Here is a 27,493-nt window from a genome sequence, read left to right as displayed (position 1 = left end):
TCAATTCACAAGACCCCCCTGAACGTTCAAGCCCCCTGCTGAGTTCCCAGCCCAAGCACCCCATCTCCTCCTGAGACTGTCCGCAACAGCGAATCCTGAATCCCTACACCCTGCTCTCAGTCCCCAGCCTTGCCCTTAAATCCTGCATTTGCTTCCTGCACTCCATACCTCTGTCCTTGCCTAAGCTCTGATGTCCTCTTCCCACCCCCAGGCCTCTGCCTACTGCGCCCACATCCCCAGACTCACCCAGGAACAAAACCTCGCGGTCCAGTCGGCACTTCAGTTGGCACTACAGGGATGTGACGGTGAATGTGTCCTCGGGGTGAGGTTCCGCCATGGGCCCCAGGAAGCCGCTCTTGGGGCCCCCACCCAGGCCAGGATGCGCCTGGGGCATAAAGCCTGGGTACCTGTAGGCGGCGTCCTGCAGGGGCAGCAGCGAGTCCCTCGGCACGGGGGACAGGGTCAAGTCACTAAGGAGTGGGCAGCCATAGCCAGCAGCGGCTGCAGCAGGGCCACGGGGTGGGCCAGGGGGCCGGGCCATTTCCAGTGGCTCCTTGTCGGCCTTGGGCGTGGCTGGTGGGCTAGCCAGGTGAGGGGCACTGAGGCACGCGGCCTCCGTCCTGCCCAGGAAGTCAGCCAGCAGCCCTGTACCCACCTTGCCTTCATAGGGCGGGCTGCGGGCAGCTGAGCCTGGAGGGTACCAATACGCTGTGCCCTTGCAGCTGGGGGAATCGTAGTGGGGCTGGCCCAGCGGCAGGTCCCGGCAGCTCAGGTGGGCCTGGGCTGCAGCTGTGTGGCCCAGGCTGGCCCCCTGGAGTCCATGCTTGAGGGGCTCGCAGGCAGCCAGCTTTGTGGGCGGTGGCCGCAGCTCTTCCTTGAAGCCCAGTGTAGGCGAGCAGGTGGGCGAGTATGCCTTCTGCAGGCCGGCATCAAACACCGTGGGTGGGTGGGCCAGCGGTGGGAAATGCTTGCCATCAAGCTCGGGAGCACCCAGGCTGGGCGAGTCGCAGTGGAAGCCTTGGCCAAAGGTGCCATCGGAAGGCGTGGACGGGTTCATGGAGTAGGGTCCTATGAAGTCACAGGGGTCTCGCTCTCCCACGCCGAAGGCCCTCGACTGTGAGGGCAGTGGTGACATGCTGCTGTCCCCGCTATAGTAGTCCAGGCCGAGGTCAGGACTGTCCTGGAACAGTGGGTTGACTGGCTGTGGCTTGGGGATGAACTTGGCTTTGGCCGCTGCGCCACCCCGCTCCTTCTTGGCTGAGCAGGCCCCACCGCCCCGTCCACCTCGCGGCTGCCGGGGCCCGGTGCTCCGTTTGGATGGGTAGCCTGAGGCAGCGGCAGAGGCGGATGTCGGGAAGCCCAGATGTGAGGCCTCGAACAGGTCCACCTTCTTCCGCCGTCCACGGCCCGGCTTGGAGCTACTCTGAAAGAGGACACTCTGGTTCCAGTTGTAGCCGGGGGCAGATGATGCCTCGTTCCAGTCCATCATCAGTTTCTCCAGGCTGGACAGGCTCGACTGGCCCTCACTACTTGAGGCCTCGCTGTTGGCACGCCGAAACCCCCCGCCACCGACCGGCTGACTGAACTGGGTGCTGTCGGAGGATGACTCAGAGAAGGTCTCCGACACAGCCGTCTGCTGCTTCACCTTCTGCGGTGTGTAGTTGGAGATGTCCAGGATCACGTTGGGCTCGCTGACGTGGCAGTCAAAACTGGGATTGTAGAGCTGACTAAAGGCCTCTGAGGCCCAGTCCAGGCCTCCATAGCCCTGCCGGAAAGGCCACTGAGAAGCCCCCGCAAACTGCCGACAGTTCTCGGGCGAGGGCTGGAAGGAGGAGGAGGAGGAGGAGGCGGCAGAGGCTGCAGAGGTGGCAGAGGCTGTGGTGCCCTTGGGCACCATGTAGCCACCGGGCGAGACTGTGCTGGCCCGGCTGTCACAGCGCAGGGGCGTGGGGGCTGAACCAGAGAAGGGGGCCCCCTCAGAGCTGCTGAAGAAGGAGGCCTTGCTTGGTGGCAGGCAGGGGCCCCCGGTAGGCGGTGGGGCATAGCCGGCGCTGTGGGCGCTGCTGGGTGAGGCAGGGAGGCTGTTGCCGCTGCCATAGGCGAAGCTGCAGTCCTTGCTGTTAGCGCAGTCCTGGCCTGTAAAGGGCTTAGTTGGGGCGAATACGCTTTGTCCAGCCCCATAGCCGCCGTACTGGGGCAGGTAGGTGTTGGCAGGCGGGTGGGTGGTAGGTGAGCGGGCCACGGCTGAGGGCGGGGGAACCAGCTTGGGGAAGGTCTCGGCTGCCCGGCAGTCTGAAGTGGCTGGAGTTAGCCCATAGCTTGCTGCTCGTCCTGGTGGGAAGGTCTGGCGCGCGGACAGGACAGGCTGAAAGGAGGGGTCCGCCCCAGCCCCGCCGCTACCCACTGCCACTGGGCTGGCCTTGGCTCCCCGGCTAGGGAAGGTGGCCAGGCCCCGCTGGGCAGGCAGGGCGCTGGTGGGTGGCCCTGCATAGGTGCCCGATGCCTTCCGGGACTCTGGGCGAGAGGCTGAGAGGGCAAAGTCCAAGAGATCGGAGGAGTCATCCGAATCGAGCAGCGAGCGAAAGTAGCCAGTGAAGAGGTTTTGGCGCTCCTGGCTGAGCTCGGTCTGGCCTGAGGGTGCGCCCGTGCTGTAGTAGCTGCCACGGCCTGAGGCTCCACTCTCCAGCCCAGTGGAGGCAAAGGCCCGGGCCTCGGTCCCCTGAAACCCACAGTTTCGGCCAGCTTGCCCGCCTGGGTGCCCATGGTGAGGGGCCCAGCCACCACCCTTATCCCCGGCCCACTCAGCACCTGCCTCCCCAAAGCCTGGGCCACTGGGCACCTGCTCTGGGAACAGAGTCCCATTCTTCCGGGACCGTCTCTTGCGCTTTGGCTTCCCAGTCACAGCGTCTACCTCCCCCCGGCCCCGTTTGCGTGGGTGCCCCAACTCAGTAAGGCCAGGGCCCCCGACCCCAGCGGCTGCCACTGCCACCACCTTCTTTTTCTTGCCAATGCCCTCAAAGAAGTCACTGAAGGAGCATCGGGCTGATTTGGCCGCATGGCCCCCACCCCGGCCACCAAAACCGCCTGCTTTGCCCCCACGCCGCCGGAAGCCCTGCACACGATGCAGGAAGTGGGAGATGCTCTGGGTGTCGGGGGCCTGGTGCACCGACTCCGGCTCACTGGGTGTCCAGCAGCGGGGCGGTGAGCACCGTCCAGCGCACTGGCTCTGGCGGTTCAGGAAGGCCAGCTTGGCCAGGACGTCTGAGTACTCGGCCTTGCTGTCGTTGGCGTCTGCTGCATAGGATGGCTGGGGAGATGCCAGCTTCTGCTTCCGCCGCCGTCGTTTTTTTACCTCTGGCATGGCCATGGTGGCCGCTGCCACAGTGGCTGCCTCGGCCGCCACCACAGCTGGCTCCTTGGGCTTGCCGGGACCCAGCAGCAGGTTCTTAGGAGGGCGGCCACGCTTACGTTTGAGAATAATGGGCATCTCACCGGGTGGGAAGACCACTACCACGTTCCGCCCGTTGTTCTTCATCTTCAGCAGCGGGGTGGGCTCAGCCGACACGCGCAGGCCCAGCTCCTTGCCCTCCACGCTCAGGCTGCTGCTCAAGGAAGACACTTTGTATGTGGTCTTGTTCCGCCGCCCCAGCGATACGGGGATCTTGGCCATCTTTACCACCATGCGCCGCACGCCCCGGCACTTGCCTTTGCGGGTAGAGACCACTGGGGTCTGGGAAGATTCCGGCTTCAACTCTGGGACTGAGACCGGGCCTGGGCCTGGCAGGGCAGGGGGTGGAGGAGGCGGTGGCGGTGGGGGTTCGGCCAGGGCGGCCACCAGCCCCGTGGGCATAGGAAGGGGCAGTAGGCGGCCCTCGGGTCCGGCGTCTGCCTTGCGTCCCCGTCCGGCTTTCCGCCGGCGACACAGGATCTTTGGCCTATCAGTGCGCCGCAAGGCGTACTTGGGGTGACCCTCAGGCCCGGGGGGGCCGTGCGGTGAGCACAAGTCCAGGCGCAAGGGCTCGGCCAGTGGGCAGTGCCCCAGGGGCTGCTGGGGCTCCAGACGGCGACCTGGGACGTCAAGCAGCTTGGGCAGGGGGTCGAGTGCCTGGGGGTCAAGCAGCTGCGACTCCAAGGAGTCAGGCAGGGTGTCCAGGGCCTGGAGAGCCAGGCCCGGCAGCCCCAGAGGATCAGCAAGAGGTTGCAGGGGTGGCAGCTCCAGAGCTTCCCCGAGCGGCTCTAGTGCCTGCGGGTCCAGGAAGCGGGGCTGGGGGTCCAGGAGCTGAGGCTCCGGCTCGGGCGATGGTGGCTCGAGGGCCTGGGCCTCTAGCAGCTGGGCCTCTGGGCAAGTGAGGGAGGCCAGCTCACTAAGGATGTCGGCGTCAGCAAGTTCTGAGTAATCAGTGCTGTCTGGCTCAGGCTCTGGGGGCAGACCCGTGGCCGCAGCCGTGGCTCCGGGACTATGGCCTTGGCCAGGCTGGGGACTGTCCCTAGGCTCAGGCTCAGGCTCGTAGAGGGGATGGCTGGGCCGCTCTGACTTGGCGTGTGGGGTGGCCCGCTCCTCAGGGCTACGGATGCTGTTGGCCAAACTGGGTGAGGAGAAGAAGCTGTACTGTAGGTCGCCGGGTGGCGGTGCAGGCGGGCGGCTCAGTCGGAGCCCACCACAGTCCAGGTGTACACCACTGTGCTGCAGGTCCTGGGAGAGGCGTGTCAGGTCCTTCATGATGTCAATCAGCTGCACCACTGGTCGCAGGTTCACCCGCCCGTTGTCCCAGCAGCGTCGGGAGCTGCTGCCGTCTCCGACCGGTGTGGGGCAGCGGGCCTGTGAGACAGGACGGGCTGCCCGTGGGGGCAGCGGGTCGTCCCCCTTGGCAAGGACTGGTGGGCGCCGGGTGCTGGGGTCCCGGCGTGGGGGTGGGCGTGGGTTCTCGGAGAAGGCGTGGGTGGAGAAGGCCTTGTCAGGTGGGCTGGCAGGGGGCCGGGTGGGAAGCAGGGGCCGGGGGGTGGGGGGGCCGCCGGGGTAGTACTTGGGTTCCCGGAGGTAGTCAGGAGAGCTGCACACGGCACTGGAAGTCACCACCAGGCCCTGGGGCTTCACACGCATCCTGACCTTGTCCTCCGCAGGCCGCCGGGCGGGGCCGGGGCTGACATGAGGGTGCGAGAAGCCGGGACCAGGACCTGCCAGGCAGGAAGAGCAGGAGGTCCCTTACTGAACACCTACATCCTCATCAGCTTCCCATATCCTTGATGAGCTCCTGGACCCCTCCCTCCTGAGGTCTCATCTCCTTACCAAGCTCCCCTCCCCACCCCAAGCCCCATCCCCTTGCTGACTCCCAGCCTTTCTCAAACCACCATGTGTATAGTGAGCCCCTCATGGGCCCAGTTTCACTTTTTTTTTTTTTTTTTTTTTGGAAGAGAGTCTCACTCTGTCGCCCAGGCTAGAGTGAAGCAGCGTGATCTCAGCTCACTGCAACCTCCGCCTCCTAGTGCAAGCGATTCTCAGGTGTCAGCCTCCCAAGCACCTGGGATTACAGGCATGCACCACCACACCTGGCTAATTTTTGTATTTTAGTAGAGACGGGGTTTCACCAAGTTGGCCAGGCTGGTCTGGAGCTCCTGACCTCAGATGATCCACTCGCCTCAGCCTCCCAAAATACTGGGATTACAGGCGTGAGCCACCATGCCCGGCCCAGTTTCACTTATTGACAGCTCATCCCCTTTGGGAATCTGGCTATGCACTCAGGAAGAACAGGACCCCTGCCTTTGAGAGGGAAGCACATCAGCAGGGTGATCAAACTTAAGGAGAAGGCCAGGAAGTTCTAACAAGGGCACGGCCTCCCTCCTTCTTACCCCGAAAGGGCTCCAGGAGAACCCCCACCACTCACCCTCGGCTCTGCCGCCTGGGCTGTCACACTGGAGATCTCTGTGGGCAACAAGACGGGCAATAGATCTGAATTCCCCAAATGGTCTGGTGGCCACAGCTCAACCCCTGCCCACCGGCCCGGCCTCCTCCAGGTACCACCCCCGGTTCCCTCAGCGCTCTGTCCAGCGCAGACACCCGGCTGACCTGGAAGAGAGAGGGCCCCCGTGCCTGGGGGCTCTGCCAGTCGCTGGCTGTCAGCTGGGGGTGCTGTGGAGCAACTTCGGCCTGAGCCCAGGCCTCGGGGCGTGGACAGCGCCTGGAAAGGACCATCGCAGCTCAGGTTTAGTGAGCACCTACTGCGCGCCAGGTACTGGGCTGGAAGCTGTCCAGGCATCGTTTCATTTAATTCTTCATACCAATCCTGTGAGGTAGGGGCTATTAATAACCCCATTTTGCAGATGAAGAAATGGAGGCTCAGAGATAAAAGTAACATCATTCATTCATACACTCATTAGTTATAAAGTACCTACTTTGGACAAGGACTGGACAGACAGACACTGATCAGATCATTATAAATGACTTAATTACTAGCGGGATAAGAGCTGCAAAGAAAAAGTGAAGACGCCTGAGGTCAGAGCAATCACACCGGGAGTCAACAATAAAAGCCCATAGTTTGGGGACATTTTCTGTTGCCAAACACTGGGCCAAGCACTTTATATAGATTATCTCATCAAATTCCCCAGACAAACATGAGATCAATATGATTATCCTCCCCAGTCTTACAGAAACTACCCCCTGGAAGATGGTAAACACCATAAAAGCAAGGATATCTGTCCTATTCACCACTATATGTATTTCCCAACACTCAGAACAGCACATGGCCTACAGCAGCGTTTAAAAAAAAACAGCTGTTTGGCCAGGCGCAGGGGCTCACACCTGTAATCCCAGCACTCTGGGAGGCTGAGGCAGGAGGATCGCTTGAGTCCAGGAGTTCGAGACCAGCCTGGGTAACATAGCGTGACCTCGTCCCTACAAAAATTTAAAAATTAGCTGGGCATGGTGGTGCACACCTGTAGTCCCAGCTACTCAAGAGGCTGAGGTGGGAGGATCACTTGAGCCCAGGAGGTTGAGGCTGGCTGCTCTGAGCTATGATCGTGCCATTGTTCTCCAGCCTGGGCAGCAGAGTGAGATCCTTTCTCCAAAACATTAAATTAAAAAAGTTTGTTGAATGAATGAACGCACACAAATGAGGTACGCAAAGCAATCAACCCTGCCTTTTCCCTTGAGGCTCTTTCTTCTTCTCCAGACCCAAGAAGGATGCTGAGGGAGGGACCTAAGAATGTGAAAAGGGACATTCTCTGATCCTTCTTCCACCTTCATCGGAAAAACTCTGCTGCTCCATCCTACCTCTGGCCTTGTCCTGGCCCCTGCTACATCCTCTCAGAGCCCTATGTATTTCACCTTCATAGTATTCATCACAACTATAATCAATTACTTGTGTGACTGGCTGTTTAGTGTGTCCCCCACAAGAGTGTGGGCTCTTCAGGAGCAGGGATCACATCTGTCTTGTTTATCGCTGTATCACCTGACCCTGGGGCCTGGGCTATGAATGCTACATAAATATTTACCGACTGACTCCCTGAGCTGGTCAGGGCAGAGCTGGGATTTAGATCCAGGCATGTCTGACTCCCCAAGAAGCCTGAGGACTCAGGGCCATGGCTGATCCCAGGAGCCGGGATCTCAGGGAGCAGGGAGCTGAATGGACCCCAACACTGTGAGGGTCTTAAAGACTGACCTCGTTCACTGCCTAATGTTTGGCTCTGACCTAGTACTGGATCCCTGGGACCTATGTGCCACAGACCCATGTAGATTCTCCCCACCTACCCATGCTGTCACCCCACAGGAAGACTGCAGAGCTGACTCGGGGACAGGATAAAGTAGAAAGAGACACTTCTCTACTCCCCTTTGGGGGACAGCGATTTGCAATCTACAAAGCACCTACACATCTGTGACCCACTGAATCCTCACAGCAGCCTGGGAGGCATGATTTATTATCCCCATGTTACAGGGGAAACTGGCTCAGAGTGGATGTGTAACTTGCCTGAAGTCACATAGCTGCTAAGAGGCAGGATTTCTAATTCTGCCTTAAGTCCAAAGCCTCCTTCCACTCCCAGCTCCTGTAACAATCCTTCAGCCACTTCTGAAAATGCTCCTTCTAGCGCCGTGGTCTAATTTAAGGCTGGAAGGAACCTTAAAATTATCTAACCCATTGGCTTCCAAAGCCTGGGCCTGGGGGAGCTGTGTAACATTCCAGATACCCAGGCCCTAGTCCAGGGGAATGTGACTCATAGATGTGAAGGGACATCTGGGAATCTGTATTTTTAACCAGCTACCCCAGTGGGGACACTTTCTAGTGCCATCTCATGCCCCTCCCATTTTACAGATGAGGAAACTGAGACTTGAAGAGGGAAAGAGACTTTGTCCGAGGTCACAAAATGGCACAGGAAGGGGCCCTTTGGTTGCCCACCCAGGTGGAACATCCCTCTATCCACTGTTCCTTCTCTCTCTGCAGGTTCCAGGACTCAGCTGCTCCTCGTTGTCCCACCTACTGGTCCCATCTACTTTGCTCTCTCCCAGGCCTGGCTGTGGACCTGGCCCCTCCCAGGTCAGGATCTCTCTAGTCCAAGAACTTGGAGCACTGTTGCCCTCACAGGGAGGACAGTGGGTGACACCCTCACAAACGAGAAAAGGGGCTCAGACTCTGGAACCTCCAAGTCCAATTTCCAACAGTGTGGTTGCGCCGTGGCTCCTGGCACCCACTTGGAGATGCCCACCAGAAGCCCCCTCCCTCCCTCCCTTACTGAGGGTCAGGCTAGCCGAGCCTTCCCCGCTCTGGAGACCTCCCAGCTGGGGCCTGAGGGTGTGATCTTGGCAGAAGAGAAAAACCTCCTCTCCGGTGGTGGCTTCTGTTCAACCCACCCGTGAAGACCTCTGGGCACGTCCTCCTGCCAGGCCTCCTGAGGCTGGCCACTGCTCTCTTTTGCAGCCTCCAGGATCTGAGGGAAGCAGCTGGCTCCCCTCCTCACCACACCCCGGCGGCCATTCTCTTGGACCCCTCCCAAGGGTACCACCTAGCCCTGGTCTGTGGACAAAGTCAAAGGGGTACTTCTGTCTGCCTGTCTGCTGTTGGGTCAGTGTGTCTGAGCTTGCCCATAGGGACACCAGCTGGTTGGGAGGGGGCTGGGGGCCCCAACCTGCTGTGCACAGTGCCGGGAAGCGCCAGCCCACATCCTTGAGTCCCCAGCCCCACCCTCCCCGGCTGTGGCTGTGACCACCCCACCCCTTCCCCAGCCCTCCTTCCCCTCCCCCACCCACTGCCTCCCCAGGGGAGCCAGGCTGCCAGCCCCAGCTCTCACTTCCGGCCTCATGACCCTCTCTCCAGCTTGCACACTCCTCCTCCCCCACCATTTCCCTCCCAGCCTGGTTCGAAGGCCCTGGGATGTCCTCAAATGGAAAACACTGCATCAAAGGGGCCATTACTGCTGCTCTGAGACCTTCCCATCACCTCCCTTTTCCTCCAGGGGCCTTATCTCTCAGGATCTGTCCCTCAGGGACTAGTCATCACCTCTCTCCACCTCCTTCCCTTCAGCCGCCTACCTGCCCACACAGTAACACCTGAAGATCTTCTTTCAACCTGATCCCAGGCACAATATCATAATACAAATAACAATGATGGCAATAATAATGGCAGCTGTCACTCATTTGGCATCATTTAAATAGAGGCACAGAGAGGTTAAGTTATGCCCTTAAGAACAAACAGCCATCTCATTCAATTAAGCTGGTGTCTGAATTTAGGTTGGGCTTCTGTAAATCAAACTTCTTTGGTGTCCAGAGATTCAGCCCCCTCCCCTGCAGCCTCCTACAACGGTCCTAGTCCCAACCATCACTTCTAATTTTTGACTTCTAATCTATCCTCCTCTCAGCTTCTAGTCACCACCTCCCACCAACAGCCATCCAACTAGATGCACTACTCTCCCTCGCCACTAGGTGTCCCCTTGGAGCCACTGATGCCCCCAAGGGGAGCTGGCCCTGCCCCGCCCCCTGGGGCCATCAGGGCCCCCCCACAGCACAGCACAGCAGTGCACACCCCACCCCACCCTACCCCCAGCCACACAGAGCTCCTTTGTGCAACCCTCGCCCACCCCCTTCCTCCCTGGAGCAGGGCACCTGGCAAGCAGGTCTGCCCCAGAAGCGCCCCCTGCCAGCCCCCTGCCCTGGGTGCCAGGTGTGCGGGCGCCACCGCCAGCTCTGGCTGGACCCGAGGGTCACCCTGCCGGCGGCCCTCCCTTCCTCCCTCCGAGGTCACCCAGGGACTAAGCTTCCCGCCCTGCTCCGCCCCCCTCCCCTCCTGCCCTTGGCCCTTCCAGACTCCCGTCCTTGTCTTTCCTTCTGTCTCCCGGAGGACTCCCCTCCTCCAGCCCCACTAGGCCCTCCCTGCAGCCTCTCACCCCCGCCCACCTCCTTCCCCAGAGAGCTCCTTGTTCCACGCCCCCCCCTCCCCGCCCAGGTCTGAAGAACTCCTCCTCCTGGAAAGTTGCTGCTGGAAAGGAAGTGACTTCAGCGATTTGGCCACAAGGCTGGGCACTGCTGAGCCCAGCTCAGCTCAAGGCTTGCCCAACCCACCTCCAAAGCACAAATGGAGCCACATGTGCACATCACTCCCACTGTGTACCCAGAACCCTGAGCACACACTTAGCCAGTGTACACACAGATCCCCATGTGCATACACCATACCATCGCAGTGTATTCGGATGTTGTCTATACACACATCTCTCCAGTGTACACTAGCACCCTTGCACACACGCCATCCAGTGTGGCACACACAGTATCCCCACACCTGCCCAGTACACACCCAGAATCCTGCATATTCATACTTCCGTGTACCACATACACAGCCCTTGAACGCTCCCCAGCCCAGTCCACTTACACAACTCTTGTATATTACCCCATGTGCATGGAAGGACAGAGCCTTCCACACACACCTGCTTGCACACAAGCTTGAGTGCCCTGTACATTTACATTCGGATACACACAGCCTCGCATCCTCCCACAGCTGTACCTCCCCACCCTTACAATCCCAGGAGACTCCACCCCCAGACCTCAGGCCCCAGGAATGCTCCTTTGGAAGTAGGGTGGGGTCCCCAGGCAGGCTCAGCTCTAGGGAGCTTCCTGGAGCCGCAGGCTTCATGTGTCAGTTCAGGGAGTTGCCTCTGCAGGGCAGGGCAGCTTCACCTGGCTCTGCAGCTCCTGAGCCTGGGTGGGCTAACCTGGGCCAGGAGTAGGGAGGTGGGTCCTGCCACTGCCCCCGCCCCCTCCCTGTCCTGCAAGGGCACCTTAGCATACCTGGGCTACCCAGGCCCTCCCAGCACCTCACCTTGGCCTCCCAGTTCTCTGCTTCCACAGACTCCGGTAGAGAGGTGTCCTGGGGGGTCAGCAGCTGCACACATCAGGCACTCTGGTTTCCACCTCTGCCCTGAGTCCTGGTCATTGTCACAACCCCTTTCTCCTCCCAGTTCTCTCAGGTCATCAAGGCGCAGGGAAGAGTCCTCAGGCTAGGAGGTAGGACTCACTGTATATCCATGAGCCTCAGTTCCCCTTTCTGGATAATGGGGAGTTTGAGTAAATGTTGGGTTAATATGTTTTGATTCTGTAAAGAAGCTCTTTTTGACCTAAGCTGGGAGGGGATCCCTGTTGGGACTGGGAGGCAAGTTCCCCTGATCCCCACTTCCTGGGGGTGGCGCAGGCCCAAGCCTGACTTCCCTGCACACTGTTACCTGAGCAGGCTGCGAAGATAGGCTGGGCTCAGCAGGAAAGGCCTGTCTTCATCAGCATCTCCAGGGTGGTCTCTGCAACGGCCTGAGCGTCGCCCCGCACTCGGGGCCCTCTGCACACGCTCAGCTGGGTGGGCTCTGGGGTCCAGGCCGATGGGTTGACAATCAGGCAAGCTCCCATCTGTGGAAGCAAACACAGCACCACAGAGATAAGCATGGACACAGGGTAAGCCAGCCAGACAGCAGGGTGCAGGGGGACACTGAGCCAGGAAGCTCTCCTACATGGAGTCCCATCCACCTCCAACCTCATCGCATTATCCCACCTGGGAACTGTGAGACTCTTTTTAAAAAAAAAAATAAGAGAAACAGGGCCTCATCTCGTTTTGTGGCCCAGGTTGGAGTGCAGTGGCATGATCATAGCTCACTGCCACCTTGAATTCCTGGGCTCAAGTGATCCTCCCACCTCAGCCTCCCGAGTAGCTGGGGCTACAGGTATGCACCACCATGCCTGGCTATTTTTTTTTTTTTAATTTTTTGTAGGGACAGGGTCTCACCAACTTGCCCAGGCTGGTCTCGAACTCCTGGGCTCAAGCAATCCTCCAGCCTCAGCCTCCCAAAGTGCTGGGATTGCAGGTATGAGCCACTGCACCAGCCAAACCTGTTTCTTGAAACCCCAGGCTCCTACTGAGAAGCAATGTTTTTGCACATCTATGTACACACATGCATATACATGCACATATACTATAGTGAAAGGAACCTGGCCTTTGGGAGTCAGACAGTCCTTGGCTCAACCTTCATAACTGTGTGACTCTGGGCAAGTCGGTTAACTTTTCTGGCTCTCAGTTTTCTCATGTATAAAATAGGAAAAGTGAGGTCTTATGAATGGGAAGGAACATCTGGGGAAACTATAATGCAAAGAGGTTACTGACAATGCAGGTGTGAGAGGTGCTGTTCAGAGTGATGGAGGATGCGAATTTCCACAAGGGTGTATATGCAGCTGGCGTTTACCCATTTCCATCAGTAACTAGTTATGTCTCTTGTTTTCTTTAATAACCATGGCCCTCCTCACCACCCCCCTGCTTCCTGCCCATTTGTCTGCCTCCTCGAGGTCTGTACTGGAGCCCAGAGGGGGTCTGGGAACCAGGCCTCACGGACTGCTTATAGGTTCTGGTTGCCTGGGAGTTTGTATGCGTGTGATCGAGATTCTGCCTGTGCAAATGCATATCTGTCAAGGCTCAGCTGTCTGGGTAAATATACCTGTATGTGGGTTCCTGGGTCTATTTAGCCTGTTCGTGTGCTTCTCTGTATTTCTGTATGTCCGTGTGGGTACATGTGGGCTTAAGCGTGTCCATGTGTGGGATCACGCGTTTGCTCAGTTGTGGCTGCTGTGGTCAGCTGTGTGTGTGTATGTGTGATGCCAGCTTAAGTGTGTGCCTGGATTTGGTGTCTTCAGTCATACATGTGGGTATGTGCACTTTTCACGTTTCTATTCGTTTTGTGTGTGTGTGTGTGTGTGTGCGTCTAGCTAAGCCTGTTTGTGTGTGAGGACACAGGGGTGCATGTGTGCCTGTGTGTAGCCAGGTGAGCCCAGCTGTGGCTGGGTGTGAGCATGCCTGGGTGTGCACACGCTTTGCCTGGCTCTCTGCATCTCGCTGTGTCAGGAGCCAAACCGGCTCCTGCCTGTCTCAGAGCTCTCTGGATGTGTGTTTGGCAGGGGGTGGGGGCGTGAGGCTGATCCTCTGCTGTCCCTGCAGGTTTCCAATCTCGAGGCCTGTGACTGCAGGCACTGGTGTCACTGTGGATCAGTGTTGCCTCCCTCCCACCTCTGCCTTTCTCTGGGTTTTCAGGGTCATGGTGTGGCAGTGTGACTGGCCACAGTGTCCCTGTGGGTCTCTTTCACCATGGGTCAGTATGTGCTCGTGTGTGTGTCCATGCATGTGTGGATTTGTGTGACCTTATTGTGTGTCTGTGTACCACAGCGTGTCTCTGTGTATGTCAGTGGGTCCTTGTGCTATGTCACTGTATGATTGTGCCAGTATGGCCGTGTGTCAGCGTCAACATGTGTGAGCAGGTCTGTGTGCCATGGTGTGTCAGCACAACGGTGCCCCAGGGTTTGTGTGGTACCTTTGTGAAGGGCTCAGTGTGTGAGTGCGTGTGCGCATGCATGTGAGATACCCTTTGTGAGACGGTGTGTGTGTGTCTGTGTCACTGTGTTTGTGTGTGCCTGCTTCCCTCTTCCCTCCCTCTCCCTCCCTTCCTCTCTCTCTCTCTCTGTAGGAGCCAGACAACTCCCCAAGCCTGGATTAGGGACAATTTATCCACAGGCAGAGAAGGAGAATTCCAACCTGCCAGAGCCTCCCTCCTCTGATCTGTCCCCCCTTTCCCTGTGGTTGGGTGGGCACAGAAACACAGCCCGGCAGCTCCCAAGCCCTTGGGGAGCCCCCACCTTTGCAGCTCCCCAGAGGCCCAGGAGGAAGGAAAAGATGGAAATCTGGGTGGCCCTAGAGCCCTCCAGTGGGGGTAGATTGGCTGCCCCCCATTCAGGCCCCCACAGCTCGGCTCATCTTGGCCCTGTTCTCCTACATATGGTGGTGGTGGGTGGGGGGAGTCTGCATGGGGTCTGCCTGGCCCTGAGGGTTGGGGGGACTTCAGGAGCAAAGCTGCCCTTAGCCCCTCCACAACCTGATACTCCCCAGCAGATAAACGTCAGGCCCCCACCCAGTGTAAATGAACTTCCAACAGTGCCCACACAGGCTGGGGGAGCCGCTGGGAGGCAGAGGACAGTGTGGTGGGGGGAACACAGCAAGGAGGGGTGCAGGGGCTGGGCTGGGACTAAGGCTCCCTTCACGGTGCTCCAGGCGCAAGGCAGAATCACATGTTTCCCATTAGCTGCTCTGGCCTCCTTGTTCAGGGGGTGTTGGCTGGGGGAGATTTGTTCTGGTTGCAGACACCAGCCGAGACCACACAAGAGAGAGAGAGGAAAAGACAGAGAGAGAGAGCGTGCCAGAGGGAGAGAGGAAAAGACAGAGAGGAAGCGGGAGAAAGATACACAGGGAGACACAGAGACATGGGGAGAGAAACAGAGACAGAGAGACAGAGAAAGACAGAAACTGGGAGACGGGCACGCACAAACACAAAAGCAGAGACGGACTGGTGATGAGGGGCTCATGGAAGAAGGGAGATGGAGAGGAAGGTAGAGAGAGGCGGGTGAGACCTTGTCAGAGGCTGAGGGGAGGGGGTAGCTCAGGCCCAGAGTGAGTCTGAGGCCAGTAAGGACCAAGGAAGAGCCCCAGAGGGGAGAGGGGCACGGGGGAAGCGAGCCAGGCAGAGATGGGAAAGGCAGGAGAGAGCAGGGACCAGGGGTTTCTGCAGGAGCCTGAGAAAGAGGCAGCGAAGCAGAGGCAGGGTGGGCCGGGGAGAAGGGCCGAGGGGAGGCCTGTGTGGGCAGTAGACAGGCCAGAGCTGGGATGTGTGGGCAGGGGGAGTGGACGCGCCCAAGCTGGCTGGGCGGGGGCGGCCAGCGCGCCAAGCCTCCCGCCTCCTGACCCCCGAGCCTGAGAGAGATAACAGGCCCGAATAGTGCTGACTTGCGGTTCAGAAATCCAATATCCTCCCCGGTGCACTGATCGACTACCTGAGCTCCCGGCCCGCGCAGAGCTGCCCCGATTAATCCTGTGGCTCCAGAGCCTTAATTAGTTTAACAGTTTCAGGGGCAGGAGAGGCAGGAAATAGGGTCCCCAGGCCCTCAGGGACACAGCCCCCTGCCCCCCATGCAAACCCTGCCTTGGTGCCCCACCTCACAGACACACACCTGCCCTGGCCCTAAAGGCCCTTCTCCACACCATCTGAAGAATGCTGGGTCCCTCCCCCTGGGGAACAGTCCCACGGGCTGACATATGGGTGAGAGGGTAGATCATGCGGGACTGAGCACCCCCCAGCCCCCACTTGTCCCTCTGCTCAGGGCCCTAAGCATTTCCTCTGGCCAGCCCTTTGGGGCTCTGTGGTCTGCATGGGAAGGCCCCACCAGCTGCCAGCCCCATATCACCAGAAAACATGTCGTCTCCTTAGAGTGAGACACGAGCTCCCAAGTTACTGACAACTTCCCAACAGCATGAGAGAATCACACATGCCACTCCCCACAACAGCCTGCGACGGGCACATGGTGACATCTCACACACACAACAGCCAGAGACAGGCGCACAAGTTGGTGACAACCCTCCTAACGGGATGAACTAAGCACATAACCTGTCGCTTCCTCCAAACATGAGATGGGCACACCTGACACACCCTCGACAGCATGGGGCAGGCGTCTGTTACCCCTCACAGTGGCATAACTGACACGCAACCAGGCACCCCCACACCCACTAGTGCACAGAGAACCTGTTACACAGCTGACCAAGACACACACACACGCATGCACGCATGCATGCACACACCCAAAGAACCTGTCACATAGTTGACCAAGACACACACACATGCACACACACACAGAACCTGTCACACAGCTGACCAAGACACACACACACATACACACGTGGGACAAGTCCCATCTTCCAGGTGTGAGGAAGGCATGGACCCCTCCACCCACCACACAGCATGAGGCAGGGACATAACCTCGCCCCTGCCTGGGAATCCTCCCTGCAGACTGTGGGATGGGTACACAACATGTCACCTCCCCGGCTGCCTTGGACAGGTGACAGCCCACCTCACCCCTCCCCCATCACTGTCACCAGCCTGGGTGGTGCCGTCCCTCTGCCTGCAGAGGCGTCACAGCTCACACGGCATGAATGTCACCCCAGCACTGCCAGAGCCGGGCACAGCCACACATTGCCCCAGTGACAAACACCACTGGCCCCAGAGGAGGTGAAGGCACACAGGGCTCTGGTGTGACCTTGGCCTCTGGACACCAGGAGGGGAGGTGCTGTGGCTTCCCGCCCAGTGGCGGGTGCTGGGGGAGAGGAGTGCTGGGGAGGAAGCTGCCTGGACACACTGACTACCTGGAAATGCCACCTCCCCCAGCCCCCACTCCACTCCATTTCTTATTCACTGTAGTTGTGTATCTAGGGAGGGGGCTGAATGAGTGGTGGAGGGAGGGCTGTCCTGAGGCGCTTTTACTATGAGACTGCTTAGAGATCAGTGGGGAGTAGGGCGGTTAGGGGTTGCTATCACCATGTGCTCAGTGGGAAGGGTATGGGATAATGGCTTGAGACCCCCATAGCTTCCAGGGGAGCCCTTCTTCCTTACAAAGGCCCCCTCTCCAAACTTCAGGCCACAGAGCTGGGGACAAGGAGGCCAAAGTCCAGGAATATGACTCACCCAGGGAACAGGCCCAGCCTGCTGGCCATAGTGGTGAGGGAGGCCAAGAGCCAAGAGGCCCGGGTTCCAGTCTGAGCTCCTCCAGGGCCAAGCTGGGTGACCTTGGAGCAGCAGCTCAGCCTCTTTGGCTTCGGGGAGGGGGGAAGGGGCCGCAGTGAGAGAAGTGCCAGGGTCAGAAAGAAGAAGCTGAAGCTGGAGACCAGCAGGCAGAACTTCAGGCCACAGAGGGCTCCAGCCCGCCTCCCCTGCTCCCCTGCGTCCTCACAAGGAACCTCATCTTCCTCATCTGTACAAAAGGGACAAGAGTGCCAGCCTCACGAGACAAGGTAGCATAAAGTGGGCCGCTCCTCAAGAAATGGGAAGCTTCTGATTGAAGAGAGGGAGAAATAGACTAAGAGACTTGCCCAAGCCACAGAGCAAATTAGGATCAGCTGAACTCAGCCTCCATCTCCTGGCTCCCCACCTGGAGCTGTTTCTTTAAGGCTGCTTGGAGGTCAAGTGTGGAGGGGGACAGGGGAGATGTTGGGGTGTTGTTGGATGCAGTGCCTCCCTGCCGCCCGATGAAGACCAATGAATCTGAAAGGAGTCCACCATACCCTACCTTTACCCTAAACCCCACTTGGCCCAAAGCTTGGACAAGAGGAGTGGCTCTAAGGGGAGGGAGGCACCCCACCTCCCACCCCATCATGACCAGCAGCAGCACCTGGTGCTTGGAAGGACTAGGGGATCTGAGATGTCAGTGTCTAGGGCCCCTCGTTTTACAGGAGCCCAGAGAGGGAAAGGCCTAGCCTGAGGTCACACAGCACGACAGCACAAGAGCCTAGAGTCCTGGCCACGGACAGCCTCAGAGCAGAGTCCCTCTAGCCCCTGGGGGTGGCTGGAGCTGGGGGGCCCTGGGGGACTGAGTAAAGCGTGGCGACAGATGGCCTGCCGAGGCAGCGGCGATCTGGGCGGCTGGCAGGCATGCTCGCTCCCGCGCAGGGAAGCGGCTAATTTTAGCTGAGGCCTCGATGCCAGCTTTGTTCCCCCCACCCACCCGCCGAGGGGGCCCAGCATGCCTTGCGTGCAACCTGCCTCCCCCAGGCACCCCTACTCCCCCGCCTGGCCCCTTGGTGAGTAGTGCCCAGACCCCAGGATCCTAGAACGGTCTGCCTGACCAGGCCTCACCACACCCAGAGGTGAGGCCTGACTCCCCTACCCCAGGGCCTGCTTGCCCACGACTCCAAGCTCATTCCATGAAGAGGGGCGAGAGAGGAAGGACAGAGGCCACTGCCCAGACTGGGAGGGCGGGCCAGACAGCAGGGGCTGCCAGTCTTGAAGGGAGGCGAGGCACTGTCCTCCACCCAACCCTTAAGGAGACAGGACCCTGATTCCACCCATGCCCTGGACAAACATTCTGTCTGGTGTCCCCCGGCGCTGGTGAGCAAGGGGCGGGAGTCACTCTAGTCTTTCCTTGTTCCTCATAACTTTGAGTTTGTTCCAGGAACTCAAAGCACTTTAAAGAAGTCAGACATGAAGCAAGGATAGTATCCCTATACCATCTGGGGAAACTGAGGCATAGTCTGAAATTGCCATCATTTTAGCAAGGGAAGGGACAAATCCCAAGAATCAGTGAGGCCTGTTCTCTAGCGAGCTTCTTGGGCCAGTTTAGCTCCTGGAACTATCTTCTGTTCCTACCCTGGGCTAGTGGAAGGTAGACTAGATGGATGGAGCCCATCCCCTAAAACCCTGGAAAGGCAGACTCACACTCTTGTTTCCTGGTGCCACACTCTCTGTAGGCTCTTCAACCTTGCACCCTCCATTTCAGGTTCAACCACATAAGCCCAGTGGGGCTTCCAGGACATCTGGCCCCTACTAAAAGAGGGATCCTTTGGGGTGACTCTGGAGCCCTGCCCCCTGCACCAGCTCCCCAATCTTCATAGGCCTGGGAAGGAAACAACCTGGTAGGAAATAGAGTATGGAGAACTGAAAGGCCCAGCTCTGAAAGAAAGATATGTATTTAGAAGGACAAAGTCAGAAGAAAGACAGGGGGCGGGAGAAATCAAGGCAGAGATTCAGATCCAGGAAGAGAGACAGAAAGATGAAGGACACTGAGGCAAGAGAAACAGGGCAGAAAGAGGCAGAAGGAGAAAAAGATCTGGAGGGAGGGGGCGAGAGCCAGAGAGGGAGAGAGAGGGCGACCATGCCAGAGGAAGGAAAACAGCAAGAAAGAGACTCAGGAAGAGAGAGAGACAAGGAGAAAGAAAAAGACAAAAGAGAGAGACAGGCAGGATGATGCAGAGACAAAGACACACGCACAGGGGGGAAGAGATGGAGAAGGAACCTGAGGAGTCTGCACAGACAGGCGGAGGCACAGAGCACCAGCGACCCGGGAGCCGGAGACAGACAGAGGGACTGACACACCCAGAGCCCCACAGCGACAGTCGGAGGGTGAGACACACTCAGATGGGGTGGGAAGAGGGGGTGACACTAAGTGTTAGAGTGTGGGGGGAACAGCAGTAGGCAGAGGTGAGGAGGGAGGGGGGTGGAGGAGGAGGAGGAGGAGGAGGGATGTCATTGCCAGAACTGGGGGGGGACAGAGGACAGAAATGGAATGTGGGTCTGGGCATGAGGCTCACAGATGCATCGGCTCTGGTTTCAGCTGGGGCAGTTGGCTGCTAGGGTGGGGGGAAGAAGGAGCAGAGCTGTCGAGGGAGGGGGGCCTGTTGCCATGGAGGCGGGCACGGCAGGGGCACAGTCTGCTGGCACTTGGAGCTCTGGGCATGGTAGGGGGCTGAGGCAGAAAGGCAGGGTAAGGAAGAAGCCTCGCCCCTGCCCTCGGGGCTCTACCAGGAAGAAAGTTTCCAGAGAGCCACAGAGATGCTGGGAGTGGAGCATGGCTCTAGGCCCTGCCCAGTCCTAGGGAGGCTGTGGAGGGTGCACTGCTCTCCAGGCCGTCTGTGGGCATCCCAGCTTCCTGCATGCGCCTCAGGCTGGCCCTGGGGACCCTCCTCCTCTCTGTCCCCTCCAGTCTAGCTGAAGATCCTGCATGCTGCTGCTTGCTGCCACTGCTGCTTGCAGGGAAGCAGCAAGATTGTGAATTCAGGATCTGTAATCCTAACGCAGAGCCCAGGCCTACCGGGCTCCAGTTGCCAAGGCGACGGTGGGTCAGAGGGCAGCGCGGGGCGCCTGCTCCTCCAAGTCAGAATCCCAATTGTTAAAGCCCAAGAATAAACAGCTGAAGCGGCCGTCGGGGGGCCGGGAGGGGGGCTGAGGTCTGCATCGGCTCAGTGTGGTGTTGTCAAGCGAGATGTCACTAATTGTCTGAAGGAACAGGCTGAGGCAGCTCTTAACTGCTTCTGTGCCACCGGAGACACCTTGGCTGCCTGGCCCCATCCCTGGGGCCTCCCAGCATTCCACCGGGCCAGGCTGTTGGTGGGGGCAGTGCTGGCCCAGCATAATCTCTGCCTCCCTTGCACTGCACTGAACCCCACATACTTGTGGCTCCTAACCCTCCTCTTTGCTCAACTTGGAACCTCCCACCTGCAAGCTAAATCATTATGTCCCCAACACAAGCACCCCCAAATCACTGGGCCCACAATACTCCTTGTAGCCCAGAACTGCCCCTTTGGCTTGCAAAAGCCCTCCCAGCTCCCCCAACATCTCTCCCTCTTCACAGAAGTTGGGGTTCTCGTCCAGATTTGTGGATTGCAGAGGAAGGTAGGCCTAGGGCTCTTCCAGTCTGTGGGGAGGGACAGGGAAGGGCAGAGGCCTCCTATGGGGAAAGGTGAGGCCTAAAGCAAGTCTCCGTGCAACTCCCTGCTCTTAGTCACACACCTGAACCAAAGGCCTGAAGGAAGCTGAGAAACCTGGTTTCCAGCTTTGATGCTCCTACCTCCTTGCTCTGTGTGACTCTGGATACAGTGGTGGCTATTCTGAGGCGGGCCGGTGTCTGTAACGCCTGACCAGAGGCACACCCAACCCTGTGGGTGAGAAGGGCCCGATAGTACAAGGTGGACAGCCCGCAGAAATGCAGCCGGTAAGCCATTCCATGGAGCAGTGTGGGGTACACTGAGCAAACTGCTCAGTGGATGGCAGCTAGCGCTGGCAGTAGTGCTGGTACTGCCCTTAACTACAGAGGGTCCTAGAGGGTGCGGGTAATCAGAAAAGATCGGAGGGTAGGTTCTAGGAAGGCTTCCTGCAGAAAGTGGTACTTGGCAAGATCTTGGGGCAGGTGGGCTGGAAGGTGGAGCACTCCAGGAGAGAGGTCTTGTGAGGAGCTTCACGGGAGCAGAGCAGCTCGGTCTCAGGTCGCTCGCGTGTTCAGCCTCTCCCAGACTTGGAAGGGCGAGGCCTTCAACGGTCTCCCCGCCCCTTAGGCCGGCCCTGCCTTTTCCTCCACCTCCCGCCGACTCCACCCACGGCGCGTCCCGAACACCAGGAGCGGTGCCGGCGAGGGGGCGGGCCGCGCGGGCCGGGCTCCCGGAGATTGGTAGCACCTGGAGTGATGTCGATAGGGGCGGGGTCGGGGCTTCGGACACGCCCTCTTCCCCGGACCCTTTCCCCCGGCCGCGGCGCGGGTCCCCGGGAGGGGGCGCTCCGCTCGCTGCGCCCCTCAGGTGGGAGCCTGCGGCGGGCCGGGCCGGGGCGCTCTCCGTGGGCGGGGAGCTGGGCGCGGAAACAGGGGATCCCCCAGAGAGCGCCCAGCCCAGCCTGGGGCTGGACGCGTACAAAAGGCGACTTGTTCTTTCTCGGGATGCCTGCGCCTTCTCAAACATACCTACAGCCGCACTCCAGGGACAGCTACACCCACACAGCCGCACAAAGCCTGCCAGGGTGGGGCGCGGGGGGCTGGCGAAAGCCCCAGAAGTCGGCCGTAAGAAGAGCCCTGCCCCGAACCCCCCCGCCCACTTGCCACATACTCAAAGCCCCCTCACCCCATCCCACCCCAAATCATCTGGATACTACCCCCCATCACCCAGTGCACAGCCCTGGGGACACTGACGCAGTCACATTCTGGAAACTGTCTTCTCCCTCATATGGTCTATAGCTCACCAACCCCTGCTCTGGAGTCAGACTGCCAGCTGCAATCCTGGCTCCACACTGTGTGTGACCTTGGCATCCAATAAGGCTTGTTAAGGTTACTTTTTACTGAGCACTTACTCTGTGCCAATCCTCATCATCACCCTACATGGTGAGTACTATTAGTCTTATTTTGTAGATGGGGGAACTGAGGCTGGGGTAAAATAGCCTGCCTAAGACAGGCAAGGATTTGAACCCCATGTTCTTCCATGTCGCATCATCTCAGCCTCCCATCACACCACCTTACACCCTAGCACCCCACCACACACACAACTGCAGACAGCAAAGCCATCTATCTCAGAGTTGAGGTGTAATTCTCCACCCCAAACATACCTCGCTGTCACAGTCTAGTACCAGGCGGGTTCTCTCACTACTCAGTGTGTTTGGAGAAGGGAGGAACATCTCCTACCTCTAAGCTTCCCCAGCCCTGATGCTGGCCGTCAGGAGTCATAAATGGGGCAGCGTGACAGCAGGGCCAGAACAGGCTACCTCTAACCTTTCCAGCAGGCTCACCTCCACCTCCCCTGACCCCCGGATGACAAAGCACTGCCATATTGGCTGGGGCGCCTGGCCTGTAGCTCTCTCCCTGACCCGACAGGCCTGGACCCTCCCCTAGCCCCAACCCCTGCTGAGAACAAGTAGAAACAAACTCCTTCCTGGGTATGTCAAAGCACCTTTCCTGGGGGAGGCGGCACTGTGATGCCCTGAGTCTGGCTAGGGAGAAGGATCAGGTTACTCTTTCCCCAGCTGTGCCTAGACTCCCTGGAGCTGACCTTTCACCTCAGCCAGGCCAGGACCCAAAGGGGGCTGGAGTCCAGCCTTCACCTCCTGTTAACCCTCTGCATTCCTCATCTTTCCATTCCTGGGCCCCCAGCGGGTCTCAGGAAGCCCAGCTGGGCATGCCAACCTTTCCCTACCCTCCCATCCTAGGGTCTGGTTTCCCAGAGAGCTTTACAGAATGCTCCTCCCTGCCCCCTGCCCAAGCTGCCCTGCCGGGATCAGATACCTCCGCCCAAGCAGCTGAAAATGACCTGGGCTATTTTCGCTCTGGGATCACGTTGCAAACTCCCCCTTGAGCTGGCAGCTTCCCACACCCCTCCAGACCATCGCCCCCCACCCCTCATCCCTCACCCAGGGCTACTGACTAACAGGACAGGAGGGCTTTTAGAGACCACTGGCCTAAACCCTTCAAATGGGGATACTGAGGCCATGAGGAGTCAGGCACAGGGCTGGGCAAAGAACCAAGTTTCCTGGGTCCCCGCCCAGGTCTCTTTCTACTGTCTAGCACAGCTTGATCCGTACCCTAGATCTCAAATCCTCTGACCCAGCCAAAAACCTAGCCAACCTCCCCTAAGCACCAGAAAGTCACACTGCAGGCTACCAACAAGTCCCTGAGCTGCCCTGCATGTCAGAAACTGCCTTGGCCACACTCTTCTCTTTGTTTAGAACTGGGACCAGGTCTGTACCTGTGTCACAGGCATGTGCACCACTGGAAGGTTTTAGGGGGTGCAAACTGGGAGGAAAGATAGGGAGATTGAGGCCTAGAGGAATGAGGAGATGGACTCAAGCTTTATGTATCTTAATACTTCCCAGCAGCCCCTTGCCCCAGCTTCTTGGCTCCCCCTTTCCATTCCTGCAAACCAGCCCCCTCCAGGCCCCTGCCCCTGCCCCTCTGCCTCAAGCCCCAGCCCTCCTGGGCAGGAATGTGACTGGTCAGGTCTGAGCTGACCACATGAGTGGCTATAAGGTGACAGACCCCCCCACTCTCCCATCCCCCCAGCCTGGGGGAGCTCACATACCAAGGCAAGGGGTGGGAGAGCTCCTTTAACCCTTTGCAGCCTGACTTTCAGGAAGAAAAGGCAGGGTACTCTACTTCCTGTGGCCAGACCCAGTGTGGGCTGCCAGGTGGAGGGAGTGTAGGAAGAATCTCCTTTAGCGAGCGGTGGTGGAATGAGGGTATCCAGAGAGTCCCCACTAGTATTCTCTGCCACCCCAAATGTCCCATCTCATCTCCCATGCCATTTGGAAAAATAGTCATGAGCTAGTGCTGAGGGTGGAGAAGGAAAGGAGGCATTATGAACCCCAACCTCAGGAACCCCTAGTCCAACAGGAGAAATACAACCCTGCCCTGGGGAGTCTGATGGGGGAGACCAGGCACAGAGGCAGGCTGGGACAAAGAGCCTGGAGCGGAGCAGAACCCTGAGCTGCAGCAGGAGGAGGAAGAAGCCAGGGCAGGAGCAGAACAAGTCAGGTGGGGTCAGACCGGACAGGCTTCCTGGAGGCCCCCTTGGCCCACAGCCCTCCCCCCAGGCTCTGGAATCTCGGGGGTCAGGGCTGAGGGACAGCCCCACCCCCTGCTCCCCTCAGGCTCAGGAATTCCACCAGCCAAGGAGGGGGGGGTGGCTGCTTCGGCCTCAGTCCAAGTTGGCTCCCACTGGACCGGGAACAGCAGCTCCTCCTCGGCCCCCTACTTCACCCAAGCCCTGGGGCTGGCCCCCAGCCCCCTCCCCTCCCCTCCCAGGCTGGCATGGTGTGTGCCAGGCGCTGGCAGAAAACAAACCCGCCGGGGTGGGTTTGCAGGGAGCGGGGTAACCTTGACACAGTTGCGGCAGTCGCTAATGGCAGACACACACTCCGCCTGTTCTGGGGGGACTGTTGCCGTTGCTAGGAAACCAGCAGCCGCGTGAATGGAAATGGGTCAGTAAACCTGGGGAGAGATAGTGTGACACTCGAACCACTGCAGCTGCTCCAGCCCACACCGAAATCCCTCCTCTTCAATATTTATCACTCCCGCCCGGGCCCTCAGCTCCTGCCAGACCCTGCACCAGCCTGGCCTTCAGCCCCCCAACTCAAGGCCCGACAGGGGTGGGGGAGAAAAGAAATGGAGGGGGTTGCTTATCCATTTTGGGGAGTGGTCCAGATGGGGTGGAATTGGTTCTGGAGGAGATTGAACAGGAAACAGAGTCTAATCCCGTGGTGGGGAAGGGGTTAAAAGGTCAATTCACGCCTGTTCCTGACTTAGGCACCGTGGTAAAATTACTGAGAGTGAGGGGGCTTGAGGCTGCCTGCCTGCTTACCTGTGGAGGGACTGATTAAGACAGGAGACCCCCCTCCAGGTGTCCTGGGGGACCCCTCTGTACAAAGATAGAGGGGAAGAGGCACCCAAAACATGGCCAGGATTCACTCACAGCCTGAAAACACCACCGGATGGTCCCAGTACAACCTGACATCTGATAGCAGCCCAAACGGCCAGGAGCTGCCTACTGCCTTACAACACTGTTCTGGACAGCTACACGTCGTACCCCAGCCAGCCACACATGCACTGTTCGGAGGCCCTGACAACACCCCTACAGATACCCCCACAACAGTACATGACAACTCCAATTCCAAACAGTGCCACTCAGCTCAACATCCATAAACAACTGACAAACCCAGGTGCAGGCAAAACCGCGCAGTGTGGGACTGTGCTGACTCCAGCCGCTTCCCCAGGAGGCTGGAGCCTCTCTGAGGAGCCTGTCCTGACCCAAAGCCCGGCTCTCTGCTTCATGGATGTTTCTTCCTCCCTCCCACTGCCATCGCTCTTCTGGAGACACCAACCCATGAGCTAGCTGTCTTGTGCGCCATGCCCCCATTCCCTGGAGGCCAACTGGTCACTGACACACACATTCCCTTCCCTTAGAAGCACACAGTCTCACAGCCCCGCCTGACACAAGCTCTTATTCCTATGCACAGGCCTCTCCACAGACAACAGAGACCTAGGGAAGCAGCGGTGCCACTGGCTTGGGTGATATGCCCCCTCCATCCACCACAACCTCCACCAGTATCCCTGAAGGGTGTGTCTCAGGAAGGGAGGCACTCCAGCCTTCTGGGGGTGGGGTGGAGATACCTTGACAGGAATCTCCGAGCTGACTTGGTTCTCTGTGTGCGCCTATCTCCTAGGATACATCAGTCAACACAGGCTTGGAGCCTGTCAGAGCTAGAAGGTGCCTTAGGGAGCCACTAATCCAACCTCCTTCGCTATGCAGGAGGAAGGAAACCAAGGCCCAGAGAGGGGAAGCAGCCTGCCTAACGTCACACAGCCCAACTACTGGTTGCCAGCCCTTTTCTTTCATAGTTCCCCAATGGGAGCCCTCTATGGGTGGTAGAGACACTGGGGAGTAGGGTACAGTTAGCCCAGAAAGGCTTTTCTGAGGCAGAGGGAGGTGGGACTGGACTAGTTGGGAGGGGAATCTGTAGTCCTAGAGAGTTTATGAGAACTGCCCAACAGTGCATCCAAAGCCATGAGCACCTCGCAGCCCTGGAATCTGGGCCACATAAATTTGGTGGGATCCAGGCTTTGCCAAAAAGAGCTGGTGGATGCTCATTCCTGCTCCACTTCCTATCCCAGGGCCCCAGAGAGCTGTCTCCCCAAACCAAAGGCAAGGGAAGGTTACAAAGTTCCCTATACCTGGCCTTGAATGCAAGTTCCCTCTGTGGTCCGGGGCATCCCTGCCTTTTATTATTTACGTAGATCTCTGCCAGGAAGCCTCTGCGATGCATGAGTAAAGAGATGTTCTGCCAGGTAGTTTTTATTTCAACTCCATTTTGCAGAAAAGCAAACTGAGGCTCACAAGAGGTAGGGTAATTTGCTCAAGTTCACACAGACAACAAATGGGGCCTTGACCTCCTTCCAGTACACCAGGGTCTTTCCCAGTGGACATGGAAGGCCAATCAAACAGGAAACAGGGAGAACTGGGGATAGGAGAGGTTGGGAGTTGACACAGGCCCAGGCCCAACATCCTGGGCTAAGGAGGAACCCCAAGGCATCTGAATTTGAATCTGGGTATCTGGCAGTGATGGAGTGAAAGGTCAGCAAGGAGATGAGAGGAAGAGGAAAGCAGAATTCCACCAGCCTCACAGCCTGCCTGGACCATCCCCTGGGGAGCCAGCCTGGAGCTCTCTGCCAGCCCCCGCCCCACCCCCAGTGGAAGGCAAAAGTAGCACTGTGAGGAGACTAGTGTGACAGAGACCTTGGGAAGTGAAATCTCACAGGCTTGGTGCAGGGGAAGGGAATTCAAATGTTTTGGGGGCTACCTCTATTCCTCAGGATGGGGCTGGATGTCACACGGGTGCCCTTCATTTCCCACCCTTACTATGTGCAGATGCTATGCTAACTGATTGAAATGTTGTGCAACTTTAAGCCCCACCACAAGGCCATGGCCTATCTAGTGTTATCTAGTTTTTCATGTGAGGAAAGGGAAACTCAGGAGTAAAAGGACTTGTTCAAGGTCACACAGCCAGCGAGTGGCAACTGTGGCATAGGTGAAGCGTGCCTATCCCGACTGCTTTTGTTTACCATGCTGAGAGTATGCTAGGTGGGGGCAGGAAACAGAACTGAACAAGGGCCACTGGCAGGGGGAGAAGGGTCCACCATCAGGTGGGGAAG

At 58.5% G+C, this 27,493-nt stretch overlaps 1 protein-coding gene across 13 annotated transcripts in view; it reads right to left on the bottom strand.

Annotated features, from left to right (window-relative positions):
• AHDC1 (AT-hook DNA binding motif containing 1) overlaps positions 1-27,493 on the bottom strand; it is a 69,843-nt gene that overhangs the window by 12,732 nt on the left and 29,618 nt on the right. For 8 of the 13 annotated variants that reach the window (XR_001714275.4, XM_016944732.3, XM_054664598.2 and 5 more), the window contains 5 exons: positions 11,695-11,872; positions 11,295-11,519; positions 6,065-6,176; positions 5,883-5,920; positions 247-5,175 (listed from right to left, as the gene is read on the bottom strand). Coding sequence is in view for 12 of the 13 variants with exons in the window: in XM_016944732.3 (XP_016800221.1) it covers positions 290-5,101 (4,812 nt within the window). In the remaining variant the exon portion in view is untranslated. Of the gene's footprint in view, positions 1-246; positions 5,176-5,882; positions 5,921-6,064; positions 6,296-11,294; positions 11,520-11,694; positions 11,873-27,493 lie in introns of all 13 variants that reach the window. The other 5 variants (XM_063804064.1, XM_009451776.5, XM_063804077.1 and 2 more) reach the window with 3 other exon arrangements.

Source organism: Pan troglodytes, chromosome 1 (genome assembly GCF_028858775.2).
Source record: "Pan troglodytes isolate AG18354 chromosome 1, NHGRI_mPanTro3-v2.0_pri, whole genome shotgun sequence".
Taxonomy (NCBI): Eukaryota; Metazoa; Chordata; class Mammalia; order Primates; family Hominidae; genus Pan; species Pan troglodytes.
The sequence above is the reverse complement of the archived record's forward strand: the minus strand, read 5'-3'. Positions and strand labels throughout refer to the sequence as shown.